Here is a 13,447-nt window from a genome sequence, read left to right on the forward strand (position 1 = left end):
TAGTTATTATGTCTTTCATTTCATATTGCCCTGCACTGTGGCTAGTGAGTGTCTGGGGCCTATTGCATAGTATAGTAGTAAAAAAACGCGACATTCAGACGGCGTTGTATTGCAGAACCTGTCTGCAAACTCTGCATGAACCAAGGTGCTGTTTGGTTCACGAAATGTAACGTAAAGGGTAATGGTAATGATTTACACTTGATTACGGGCGGTAACAAGTTTGAATAGTCCGGTATCAAATTTTAGTACGGTATCTGATTACGGTTGGACTAAAACAAACATGATTTAACGTAATCATTTACTCATTACGTTTAGAGATGGCCAAACGGGCCGGCCCGGCCCGGCCCGGCCTGGGCCCGGTGAAGCCCGGCCAAAACCGGGCCGAGCCTGCTGAGCCAGTGGGCTTAATTTTCTGTCCAAGCCCGGCCCGCAGCGGGCCTAAACGGACCGGGCCGACCCGTTTAGCACGAAAAAACGGGCCGAAAAGCGGGCTAAACGGGCCGGTAAGCACGTTTTAGTGTAAAAAAAACGGGCTTAGAGGTAAACGGGCCGTGCCGGGCTAGCCCGCTGTGCCTAGTTTCCTGTCCAAGCCCGCCCGCTTATTCTACCGTGCCGGGCTCGGACCGGGCCCAAAAAGCGGGCTTCGTGCCGGGCTCACGGGCCTCGTGCTTTTTGGCCATCTATAATTACGTTACAAATATTTGAACCAAACGGTACCCAAGTGAGAAGGAACAATGCTTTTGGCAGAGAATTTTAGTTGCATTATTTCTTCACCTCGCTTCCCGCGAGATCACCGGCTAGTTAGAGGAAAACGCAGGTAAAAACGATTACAACACGCGCACACTCCACTATTGAAAAACATAACAATAAGAAAAGAGAGAGAGAAAAGAAACTCCCTAGAAAGACGGGTACCCAACCATACCATCATATGGCAGTATCTGGTGGTATAGAGAGCTTTACAGCTAGGAAAATTTTTATCTGTAATCAGATGGCTCCCGTCGGGCAGCAAAGGTGTTGTCGTCGACATCGCAGCAGAGGGGCTCTCACACCGTGTAGTTCTGCTGGATGGTGTCGATGTCCAGGCCCTTGAGCTTGACCACCGACTCCACGTGGCCCTTGAGGGTGTTGAGCTCCCTCAGCCTCGCGATCTCAGCTCGTCTCTTGGCCTGCTCGGCGATCTCGGACAGCTCGCGGTAGCTGCTCTTGTCGTTGAACAGCGTGTTGGAGGAAGCCTCCGGCGGCTGGAGCCCGTGCAGCGTCCTCTGCGCGGTGGCCCACTGCGCCTCCCTCTCTTCCCGCCCGTAGTCCTTCTTGGTGGTGAAGGCGGTCTGTGCACACGAGAACATGTTAGCAAATGCTCCTACAATGGCCCGCTCTCCGGCGACTACTGGGACAGAAATAATCCTACCTTGTTCTCGAGGAGGTTGTCCCATGCCCTGCCGCTGAGCACGAAGCGGATGAAGAACTTGAGCAGGTCCAGGGGGAAGTAGAAGACGATGCTGTAGAGCCAGACCACACCTGCCCAGCCCCAGCCGATACCCTTGATCCTGGCGAAGCCCCAGTTGGCGTAGACAGCGAGGAAGGTGGCAACCTGATGATAAGCAGGCACAGCTTAATTAGGCATGCGTTCCACGACCATTCAGCTCACAGGCATCATGCATGCAGCCCGGTACTTACAAGTTGAGCGAGCAGGAACGCGGTGACCAGGAGCAGACCAGGGCGCTCCACGAAGGACCAGCTACGGGAACGGGTGACGAAGATCAGAGCCTGGCTCACGATACTGACTTGGAGGTACAGGGCGGACATCATCTCATGCTCGCTGTCCCTGATCGACCTCACACCGAATTTGTCCTGCGCAATGACATGGTGCTGAGAACAACCAGACAGGAAAAAAACCCTACCGATCGAGGAGATCGATGCAAAGGGCTAGTGGGTATTTTTTTACCGAGAAGAAGTCGGTCTTGTGCATAGCCCAGAAGAAAATGACAGTCATCAGAGCAAGGTAGCTTCCAAGCACGATGCCCGTAGCAAAGATCTCCTTCAGCTTCCAACTGTCGGGCAACGGAGATGGCTTAACTCTGTCCTTAGAGATGGTCATGATAGTACCTGCAAAAGGGAGAAAAGACGGTGAGAAAAAATTGAGAAGCGATGTCTATACTATGATAGTACTATTAAAAAACGATAATACATACCGTCATTGAGAATGGCAATGATAAGAACCATGAAGGGAGAGAAATCGTATTGCCAGATCAACGCAATGAGCATAAATCCGAGCTGTAAAAACAAAATACACATTAGGTTGCAAACACAGTGAGCTTTCCATTTATTTTTATTTTTTAAAAACATGTCAGGTACATACCACTATACGGATTGTGATGGAAACTGCATAGATCTGTTGATCCACAAGATGAAGAAAGGAAAAGAGTCAGAAGATAGATCATGCATGCTACCATAAAAAAAATGGGAGGCAGGAGAATATTATATGCTTAGAAAAGAACTAACGGTGTAGTTCTTCATCCTCTGGAAGATGCATCTGCTGGTGAGGACGGCGCTGATAATGACGCTAAGACCTGGCTCAGTAAGGACAATATCGGAAGCACTCCTCGCAGCGTCAGTAGCATCCGCAACAGCAATACCGATGTCAGCCTTCTTAAGAGCCGGGGCATCGTTGACACCATCTCCAGTCATACCAACGATGTGCTTCTTCTCCTGCAGTCTCTTCACGATCTCGTACTTGTGTTCTGTGCAACAAACAATCCCATAAGCAAAAGGTTCTTTATGTAGCGACAAGAGTACTTATAGGTGTTTGACTCACCAGGGAAGACTCCGGCAAAACCATCGGCCTTCTCAATGAGCTCATCTACAGGAAGCGCTTCAAGCGTAGCATCCTTGTTTTGGCCGAGCAGCGCAGAGGATGGATACATGTTGGTACCCATGCCAAGCCTCCTTCCAGTCTCCTTACCAATAGCAAGCTGATCACCTGAAGTAAAAAAAAAAGTCCATGTTTATCAATTGCACAAATACTGGACCTATAAACTGTATGGTCAGTTGTTAGTAACAGGCTACGTACCCGTGATCATCTTGACGTTAACACCAAGAACAAGAGCCTTGCGAATTGTCTCAGCGCTGTCATGCCTAGGCGGATCAAACAGGGGCAACAGACCAACGAACTGCCATGGTCCACCAGGGGACTCCTTGTTTTTCTCAGGTACTTCCTGTGGTAAGATCACATTTGGAATGAGAAAAATGGCTCACCGATCACTAAACCGCAACAACGGGAAAAAGAACATCAACCACGATACCTGTCTGGCAACAGCAAGCGAACGAAGACCACGCTCGGCATACTTGTCGATAATAGAGTGCACCTTCCGCCTCAGATCCTCCTTGCAGTGGCACAGGTCAAGAATCTGTTTGGGTTTCATCACAGGGGCAATTAATTAGTCACGCTGAAAAAACATATTTTTTTTCTTTTTTCATTCCAGGATAAGCAACAAGATCGCAAATTTTCTCACCTGTTCAGGAGCACCCTTGCTGACACGGTGCCAGTTGCCATCGGCATCAATGTACGTCAGAGCAGTCCTCTTATCAACAGGGTTGAAGGGCAAGAAGTGGATTTCCCTTATACCAGCCCTGGCCTCCTTAGGATCAGCAAGCATGCCAACCATGGCGGCATCGATAGCGTCCTGGTTCTCAGTCCTTGAAGCCCTTGCAGCCAACAGCAACACATGGTCTTTGTCGACGCCTTTGCAGAACACCTCGACGAGGTTCTTATCGACGCTAAGCTTGTTGAGGGTGAGTGTGCCGGTTTTGTCACTGCAAAGCACGTCCATACCAGCCATCTCCTCAATGGCAGTCATCCTCTTAGTGATGGCACCCTGCTGTGACAGCTTGTGCGAACCAATGGCCATGGTAACTGAAAGCACGGTAGGCATGGCGATTGGGATACCACCGATCAAGAGGACCAACAGGTTCTCGATTCCGCTGCGGTACTTCCGGTGCTGGATTGGGAACATGACGATGATCTCGACGAGGATGCCGACCCCAATGGAGCAGATGCAGAAGTTACCGATTGCTGTCAGCACCTGCTGGAAGTGTCCGACCTGGTTGGTGCTGTCCACAAGATGAGCGGCCTTGCCGAAGAAGGTGTGCACTCCGGTGGCAATGACCACGGCCTCGATCTCACCCTGCTTACAAGTGGAACCCGAGAAGACTTCGTCCCCTGGGCCCTTGGTAACCGGGAGGGATTCTCCAGTAAGCGCAGACTGGTCAACCTTGAGTGCATCACCCTCGAGGAGACGAGCGTCGGCAGGGACGATATCGCCAAGCTTGATGCTGATGATGTCACCAGGAACCAAGATTGCAGCCTCTTGCTCGCCCCATCGGCCATCTCTCAGAACCTACAGCAGGTAAACAAATCTCGATGAGATCAAATGGTTCCGATTTTTTTTTAAAAAAATAATTATCAGCTAAATACAACAATAATACAGCTTATTTTAACTAGTCATTAGCACCTAACACATTTTAATCTGTTTGACTCGCCCCAAGTAGGATAAAAAAACAATATTCAAACGACAGCGATGTTTTGCAAGCAACGGCATGTTCTTCTTCTCTAACGTAATTAAAAACCAATGCAAAAGATGGAGGATGGCAACCCAAGTTGAAAATTCTGAGCTAGCTGAATGCCACGTGCAACACAATAATGCATCCTCCTACTTTGATACCTTCAGCCATGGACAAGACTGAACCCACGTAAGAATGTAACTGGAACTTGACTTCTCTGCAGAAAAATAAAGGGGTAGGTCGTGTAACCAAATAAACTGCACATGCAAAGGTGCGCCAAACTATCCCAATTCTTTACGCCAATTAAACAGCATCTAAAAGATGTGCCCCTATCCTTTCTTTTCTTCAATTATGGAATATATTCCAACTCATCACCCATCCAAGGGACCATCCAGAAGTGGAGTTTTTGGTCATGGCATAACTGGGCTTTTTCAAGCTTAAAGCTAGTGCAGAAAGATTCCTCCTTCCACTATACTACAACTTGTCCATGAAAATATTATTGCTACCTTACTACTCCCTCCGTTTCTTTTTATTTGTCGCTGGATAGTGTAAAATTACACTATCCAGCGACAAATAAAAAGAAACGGATGGAGTATAGAATAATTGGCGTATTTTTCTCTTCATCTTTTTTCAGGCTATTGTTTTCCTGTTTTAAAAGGTTTTATTTTGTTAAGCATAGCTTGTTAAAGAGCCAGCCCAGTACAATAGTGACAGCTTGTTGTGCTCACCTTGGTTTTGGGAGCAAGGTTGGCCATGAGTGCGGCGGCGGCGTTGCCGGCATTGTTCTCCTCAATGAAGGAGATGGTGGAGTTGATAACCAAGAGCACGATGATACCGACGAAGTCCTGCCAGTCCGGGGGCTTGCCACCACCGTTGGCGAGTGCAATAGCCATGATGGCAGCCATCTCCATGACCCATGACAGCGGGTTCCACATGAACCCAAGGAACTTGAGGACCTTGCTCTCCTGCGAAACACAAGACGATCCAAAAGCTTCAGCATCGCAGGCAGTGCGTTTGTGTACTCGATCCGAAGGGAAACGTGTGCAGAATTCGATGCGGTCGCTACCTTCTTCTCCTCGAGCCTGTTGGGGCCAAAGATCTCGAGACGCTGCTGGCCCTCGCTGGAGCTCAGCCCCTCGCGGGTGCATTTCAGCTGCTCGAACACCTCCTCGATGGGGATGTTCTCCTGCAAAACACAAACGGCGGGCATTAGTGAGGTGATTGAGATCATCTTTTTGGCACGGTATAAACACACACGTACTGTCGTCAGTTAAAGCATTAATGAGCTACCAAACAACACGTCAACACGCCAAACCGGCTAAAGTTAGCGGTTGGAACATGACAAGGAAGAGCCCAAAGGACAGAGCGATGTACGGGGGCCAATGATTGCCAACAGTACGGCCGTCCGATCTCGATCAGAGGCCGCTGGCGCAGGGCGCTCGTCGTCGTCCCCACTGCCGCTCGGCTCGACGCACTTTCCGTGGCCCCTCCCACGTGTGAGTGTGACCCACCCAGCAAGCTCGAGGGGAGGAGGCTGCACGGGGAGCCGTGTGAACTGTGAACCGGCGCCGGATTGCACCGAACAAATAGATGAGCACGGGGGGCGGGGCCACCGGTCATGCTCAAGTGGCTGTGGACTTTGGCCCTAGTGCCCCACCGGGTCAACAGGGATTATTTAATAATTAAAATATAAGTAAAAGATAACAGCTCAAGGAGCACGGATTTCCTATTTTCCTCCCTCGCTCTCTCTCTCTCTCTCTCTGAAGCCTACTACGGTCGTTAGCGCCTAATCTGAGCAGCATGATTCCTGTCGATTTGCGTGCCCCACGCTGATTACTTTTTAGATGGCGAGCGACTTTTTTTTTGAGTTTTGACTCTACGCGCAATTTCGTACACTGATGACAACCGCTATTCTTATCTCAGTTTTACACATTCGTTTTAAGAATTCCGAACCATATGGAAGCATAGACACGTCGGTGTCTATATACATGTACATGTCTACATAGAAATATAGTACACCTTTTGAAATCAAAGCATTTTGAATTTGATCGAAATTATAAAAAAATATTATGGCAACAAAATATAATTAATAAAGGATATAATACTCATCTAATATCATAAAGACTATTATTTTATTATAAATATGATTAAATCTAAGGTGTTTTGATTTCTCAAAGAGAAAAAGGTAAATAATTACGGACGAGAAGGGAGCAACAGATTTTGCTCCAGGATCAAATCCGAGAACGTATTAAATACGGCAGAGCAAAGCAGCAGCAATAAGTGAGGCGAGGTGGGTGTTTCCCTCTCCAAGCTACTACTACTAACAAATAGGCGTGGGCGGCTCATCACAAAGCTGTAAGCATTGAATCGAACAGCTCAAGACACGGGAGGAGGAACATGGCCACCGCCCGGCGCCCGCCCGCGCCAGGTGGGCGGTGGGCCGGCCGTCCCCTTGGCTGAAAAGCCAGGCTGAGAGCGCGTAATAAAGGCAAGCGGCGGAGAGGGTGGAAACAAGCTGGGCATAGAATCTTTTCGCATGAGCAGGAGGAGCCCTTGTTTCCCTTTGCAGGAAAAGGCACCTGCATGCCCTTGCTCTTGCCCTGCGCGTGGAATCGGTAACCATGTTTCAGAGTTCAGACTCTGGACCCCTTTTGCTCGTTTTTTGTTTCTTTCTTTCCTTTCCTTTGCCGCCAGGACGAGCAGCGGGGAGGGGAGACAGAACGGTGAGTGAAAAGTGCAAAGCAGAACTGAGCGCCGTTACAGAAGAGGGTTCGTTCGTCCTCGCAGCGCGTGCGTACGTACTACGGTACTAGTATAAAAATATTGCAGCCTGAATCAAGGCCGCAAGCAGCAAAGGAGAGGCAGCGGTAGCGGCAGCAGTTCCTCACCAGATCGACGGCTTCGTTCTTGATCTCCTCGAGCCCACCCATGGCGGACGGCTGGCGCTGGAGCGGACCCTAGTCCTAGAGGCGGAGCCCGACGGCAGGCACGGGCATACGCCGCACGGGCGCCGCGCCTCCTCGCTACTCTTCCCGTGCGAGAAAGGAAGGGTCCGTCGTCTCGTCCAATGAGCGGGACGGGGGGCGGTGAGACTAGAGAGTGGTGGTGGGCGTCGAGTGGAACGGGAGGAGATGGGGCGGACCTATATAGCGCCGTGCCGCTTTATACCCGCAGGGCCAGGTGGGCCACCACGCAGGACGCAGCCCTACCCACCACCACCCCCCAGCGGGGCCCACGGAGCCGCCCAGGTGGGGCCGCGCCTCGGCGGTGTCTAGCTCTCTATTTGCGTGCCCCGTCGAGTTAGGCCGCCCCCCGCCCGCCGCACCTGCCCCGTTTGCACCCGGTTAGATCTGGCCTGCGCGGCTGCGGCGTGGCCCCGCGCGTCAGCCGCAAGTGGACGTTGGAGATATGCCCCCGCCCCCGCGCGGCTTCGGCTTGGAGGTGGGAAGGGTTGACCACCCCCAACCGGCCAACCCAACCCGCGGCGGTTGGGGCGCGGTCTCGGGGTGGGTGGGTCCCTGCGGGACGGACGAAAGCCGCGCGTGTCAGCCACTTTGTGGTGGGCCCGCACCGTCACAGGATAACGGGGCGGAGCGGACGGCGCAGGCTTGGGGGGGTGGGTCTCGGTGAATTTACGAGCCCCGGTAGGCGTGCGTGGGATCGGGACGCGGAGATTCCCTTTCCTTTCCTTGGCGGAGCCGCCGCCGGCCGCGGCCTCCGTCCGTGACCGGGGTGGATAACGATCGTACGGCGCGGGGCGGATCCGTGCGCCAGGCTGACCGAGGCTGCCGCCGCCGCCGAACCAAACGAGCGTCGCGTTATCTAAGCACAAGCACTGAAGCTGCTGGCAGTTGGCCGTTGCGGATGCTGCTGCTGGATCGGGATGGAGGCCAACAAGGCTCGGCCGGCCGAGAGAGAGAGAGAGAGAGAGGCACACAGCGCCTCGTGCCCTGTCCGATGAGCAATGCAAGCTAAGCTGTCAGCGCATACAGACATGTGCAGCTGTTCAGTGAGAAGGCCCCGAGCAGCGGGACAGACACATGCGCAGAGACAAACGCCGCCCGGCTGGTTTAGCGCCTAACCTTGGCGCACTGCAGGACCGGAAGTTTCTTGGGCGGGCCGGGCGCGATGATGGAGGAGGGATGCAACTTTATTAGTTTAGTGTTATTATTATTATTATTGATCGATTGATGAAGGAAAGGACGGGCGCAACTTGGTTGCGATATTGGGTGGGTTTAAAGAAACGCACGTGGAGATGAGATGACAAGTGCCCCCGCGGCATGTTCCAGTGAGCAGGGAAGCAGGTGGTGGGATGAAGCTCACGAATTAACAAACAACAACAACGGTTCCAAAGGAAAATGCGCCGTTCCTACCCTACTTGTGACTCCTGTGATTCTTTATTGGTTTCCTTTTCTGCATGATTTTCTCTCCGATCGCATGCATGCGTCCTGCGCCTTTATCTTCTTCACGGTTTTCACGAGAGATTCCGTCCGGTGCCCCCGTGAATAAACCGGCCGCTTCCATGCTGCTGCAGGCAGCCTGCTTGCGTTCATGCCGTACGAAAACAGAGCTGTTGCCTGTTGGTCGTCCTTCGCAACCGCGGCATGAATTCGAACGGGTTCCCTGGGTTTTACTGCCGGCGCTGTTGGGCGATGTCCCCGTTCAGATTTGTGTTTGACCGGGCGTTTCCTGCCTGCATCCTGGGGCCTGACTGCGCAGCGCCAGCTCTAGCGCCGAACAAAAAAATCGTCGTGGGGTTCGAAACGGCACCGGATGAACCGGCCGCCGCCCGCTGGGAGCCTCTCATTGGAAGATGAGACCGGTCCTTTGGTCTCTTGCTCTCTCGCTCTCGCCCTGGCACAAACTAATAGCCGGGCGTTCCTTCCGTTGGCCCAGCAGTTGCAGTTGCACGGCCATTCAGAATTCAGAAAGAGGAGGCCACTGATTATTAATCAACCGGGAAATTCTGGTACTACTACTTGGTAAGAGGCACAGGCATGCTGACTTCAAAGGTCACGCCTGCTGACGTGGCCCAGCCATGCTGGTCCGAGCCGCCTCTGTCTGCTGCGGCTTGGTCAGCGGACGGAGCCCCCCACGAGCTGCTGACGCCTGACAGCAGGCGCCATTTTCCTCGGCAATGCACACACATCACGGGGAGACAGAGCTATTATTGGGACCATTATGGCGCATATGTATAGAAAAGCATTCCGTCTCACACCGAAATCGCGATTTTGTAGTATTATTTGTATGTATTTGGTTTCGATGCTAAGCATGATTTGATGAGTGCTAGGTAGGCAACTGATATTCGCTCCATATTTTTTTTTATTTGTCGCGTTTTAATTTAAAAATATTTATTTGTTGTGTTTTAGTTTAAAAATAAACTAGCTAACAATAAATATACTTTTTCTAGAAAGTATGTAGTACACCCATGCATCTGTGATCATGATGTGATCAGAGATCATGGCGGGGGCAGGACGGTGGTACAAGATAAAGTGGTTTAGGGATCTAGAGAAGATGGCGACGATGTAGCTGCTGCACCTGCATGGATGAGCTTCCGGTTAATGCGCGTTGCTTTCACGCGCATGCTTGCGGCCAGTGCCCGTCCTTCTCGCTCAATAGGCGGATGTGGTCCCGCCCAGGGCACATACGAAAATCCGATCACTGTTGTCCGGGACCGGGAATTGGATCCCATTCCATTAGCTATAGATTACGATGGGATTCAGACTTTTCAGCAAGCTCGCAAGTTTTGTGATGCAAAACATCGGTTTAACGTTGTTCGAACCTTTTTACAAACGCATCATCCTATGTCCAACCCAAACCTGACAATGGCACTCATTGCTGTGTAATTAGTGCGACAGTTGGTGATATTGCTCCTCGATCCTGTTTCACAACGCGTGGCTGTTGCATGTTTTCGTTCCCTTTCTTTATTCTAAGTCAAACATATTTTGTTCTAAACATATATACTCCCTCCGTTTCGTTTTAGTTATCGCTGGATAGTGCAAAATTGAACTATACAGCGACAACTAAAAAGATACGGATGGAGTATATATAAAAAATACGCCGACGTTTTTTTTTAAATAATGGCTGGCTTCACCCCTTACAAGAAGAAGAGGAATCAATATAAACTAGAACGATCCAAACGCAACCACCGTTTAACAAAGCCTTTTTTTGCATAGAAAAATCTGGTTCTCTAAAAAGAAAACGTCCATCGTGGAAGGCAAACGGAAAAAAATAATACTACATCCCCGCTGGTTGTGATGTGCAACATGCTTGGATGATCAACTTCTGGTCATCACACATCACAAGAATAAGAAATTACTCTCTCTTTTTTTTATTTGTCACATTTTAGTTTAAAAATAAATTAGCAGGCGATAAATATTCGAAAACGGAGGTGGTGATTAGTTGGTTTGCACTTATACAAAAAAAAACAAACAACCTCATCCCTTGCCAACCGAAGCGCACAGCACAGCAAAATGTCGACACCACTATTGATAAGCATTGTAGTTGTAAACTCGATGGGAATTTTAGAGACAATTGGTCCCGATAAAACTTTTCGTGGGAAAGAATAAGATAGCAGATATATTGAACACAGCCACAAGACAACTACGCAACAACCACCCTCGAAATAGCAAAGCTTGGGTAACCATCACCTCTGATATCTGACGATATGTGAGACTGAACATCCAAATTTGAAGGAGAAAACCAAAAAAAAATGTCTCAAGGGTCAAGGTTGACCCTATCATCTCTGGCTCTGCTACTGATTACTCTAACACTTAATGTCACGATGCAAGCCGCAGCAAAAGCATCACCTCGCTTCCCCAAACTGCGTTTGTTTAGCACAATCATTGCTCACCTTACCCCTGCAAAAAAAAAAAAAAAGCACCAGCAATGGAGCTGTCGCCGTTTCGGGAATTATGTCCAGTTCTTAACTCTGACAGGACCGTTTCGCTCGCATAAACAACAACAACAACAACAAAAAAAAGGGGGGGGCAGGGTCCGTCCGTCACTGTTGTTGTTAAGGTCATAAAAACAGGTGATTACAGGTACTTGTATCCACGCAAGGTCAACTGCGCTCCCCAGCCACTCCTTCCAGTTTTTTCGTGCATCTCTCTGTTTCTCTCTCTCTTTCTTTTTTCTGGTGGCCAATAATTGCATGCGCACACGATGCATGGAATTTGCAGGTCGGATCGGGCCTCGCCCAGGTGAGGCCGCGCGGTGAGCCGCTCCGTTGAGCCGTTAGATCGGAAGCCTGAAAGCGAGGTGGCCGCGAGCTGGAGCCACCCGGCTGCAGCATCCGCCGCTCTTTTTTGTTTTTTTTTGTCTCTTTTCTTTTCTTTCACGAGCCTGAAGAGGCAAAGTGGAGCTGCCCCGCTAGTCCTGGCCTCTGCACAGCACGGCGGAGCAGCTTCCCCCCGTTTCCGTCTGAATCCATTGAAGGTCTCCTCTCGTGTACAGGAATGCTTTCCAAGACGGCTTAGACGGTGCTGATGCATGCATGGATACATCTCGCTGTCTTTTCTCCGGGGTCGCCGCCTCTTGGACCCGGGTGGGCGGCAGGTACGTGCGCGTGGGCAGTCAAGTGCAGCGGTCAGTTTCATCCTCCTGGGACTGGGAAGACGAACGAAAACGAAAGCCACCATTTTTGAAGGACACCCCCCTCCCCTGACCCCTACTACCCTTGGCAGGTCCGGGGTTCACGGCATCTTCCTGCGCCGGCATCGCGGCTCGGGGAAGGGGGTCCAAGACATGCTCTCTCCTCTTTCCCTGCCTTCCCTCTGCCTATTGTTTCCACCGAATCGCATTCCCCGACGGCGATCCAGCATATTTTTCTTTTTCTTTTTTTTCTGGTTACTGGCGTTTCTTTCTTTTCCCCCCTCCTCCCTGGCCACTCCTGACTGCTAGTACTTTGTTCTTCGTTCACTGCTGCTGTAAACGGTGTAATGAAATCGCTACGAAAATCCTAGATGAATAGATCCACGCGTGCCTGCGCAAAAAGGATACGTACGGCTCGTCGCCGCCGGTCAACTATGGCAGGAAAGCAGGGCGGCCGGTTGAACCCAGGGTCCAAATCCTGCGATCTCTTTCAATTCGTCTCATCTTCTTTTTATCATCTCCTCCTGGTCCTTTTCCGCCCCTTGGACTGGCATCAAGGCTGCACAATAATAATAAATTAAGGAGGTGTTTTAATGAACTAGAACTAATAACTAGCTCCTATAATTAGCCGAAACATTTGATAATAGTTTAGCTATTAGCTACTTTTAGCAAATTAGGTAATAGTTAGATAGTAATTTTTTAGTTAGCTAATTACAGTAGTAATTATTTAGCTAACTAACTATTATCTCTAGTGTATTCAAACACCACCTAAAAATATTTTATTTCGTTGACCACTTGACCACAGCGGATAGGCCCACGTGCTCCACAGGTCATACGATCTGGCGCGGACCCAGCGCGGCTAACACCAGACCATCGTCATCGTCAGTCAGGATGTTCATTCAAAGAAGGCAATGCAGTATGGACTATCTGTGTGTATGTGAACCATGCCGACGATTTCTATATGGTTGTCACGAGGGTGATTACAGAATTATTAATAATAGAAATGGTGGATGTGTGAACAGACCTGGCTGCCCGAACTTTTGGGCTCTTCTCGAGTGAGAGCACAGACTCGTGCAGGCACGGCGCACGACCGCACCACGTTTTTCCTCGACTGGCCTGCGTTGCGTGCGTCACCTCCAGTCAGCGGTCAAGGTGGAGGAGAGATTTAACTTCTTTCCTCTTTATGAAAGCTTCGCTTTTTTCCCATTTGCGTCGTGTTTCGAAAACGTGTTCCTGCAGCGAGGGGGGAACCGGAGAAGAGAGATACGTGTGGTGTGTCTCTTTTTCCCGGACA

At 50.4% G+C, this 13,447-nt stretch overlaps 1 protein-coding gene across 1 annotated transcript; it reads right to left on the bottom strand.

The window, feature by feature from the left end:
- Window positions 1-722: 722 nt before the first annotated feature.
- LOC542048 (plasma-membrane H+ATPase 2) lies at window positions 723-7,694 on the bottom strand. The gene is made up of 14 exons (NM_001305847.1): window positions 7,449-7,694; window positions 5,627-5,746; window positions 5,289-5,525; window positions 3,513-4,397; window positions 3,303-3,407; window positions 3,071-3,215; window positions 2,816-2,980; window positions 2,503-2,741; window positions 2,360-2,392; window positions 2,193-2,274; window positions 1,946-2,106; window positions 1,678-1,851; window positions 1,409-1,591; window positions 723-1,328 (listed from the first exon to the last, which is right to left on the bottom strand). The coding sequence occupies exons 1-14, from the start codon at window positions 7,488-7,490 to the stop codon at window positions 1,044-1,046; spliced, it is 2,856 nt and encodes a 951-aa protein (NP_001292776.1). The 5' UTR covers window positions 7,491-7,694; the 3' UTR covers window positions 723-1,043.
- Between the last annotated feature and the right edge of the window lie 5,753 nt (window positions 7,695-13,447).

This window comes from Zea mays, chromosome 2, assembly GCF_902167145.1.
Source record: "Zea mays cultivar B73 chromosome 2, Zm-B73-REFERENCE-NAM-5.0, whole genome shotgun sequence".
NCBI lineage: Eukaryota > Viridiplantae > Streptophyta > Magnoliopsida > Poales > Poaceae > Zea > Zea mays.

What these genes read in the sequence shown, in the direction of transcription:
- LOC542048 (NM_001305847.1), bottom strand. Translation starts at nt 7,490, where the DNA reads ATGGGTGGGCTCGAGGAGATCAAGAACGAAGCCGTCGATCTG. An exon ending in ACCTTGCTCCCAAAACCAAG is followed by an intron (nt 4,398 to 5,288) that starts GTGAGCACAACA and finishes TACCTGCTGTAG; the next exon opens with GTTCTGAGAGATGGCCGATG. An exon ending in CATTGCCATTCTCAATGACG is followed by an intron (nt 2,107 to 2,192) that starts GTATGTATTATC and finishes TCCCTTTTGCAG; the next exon opens with GTACTATCATGACCATCTCT.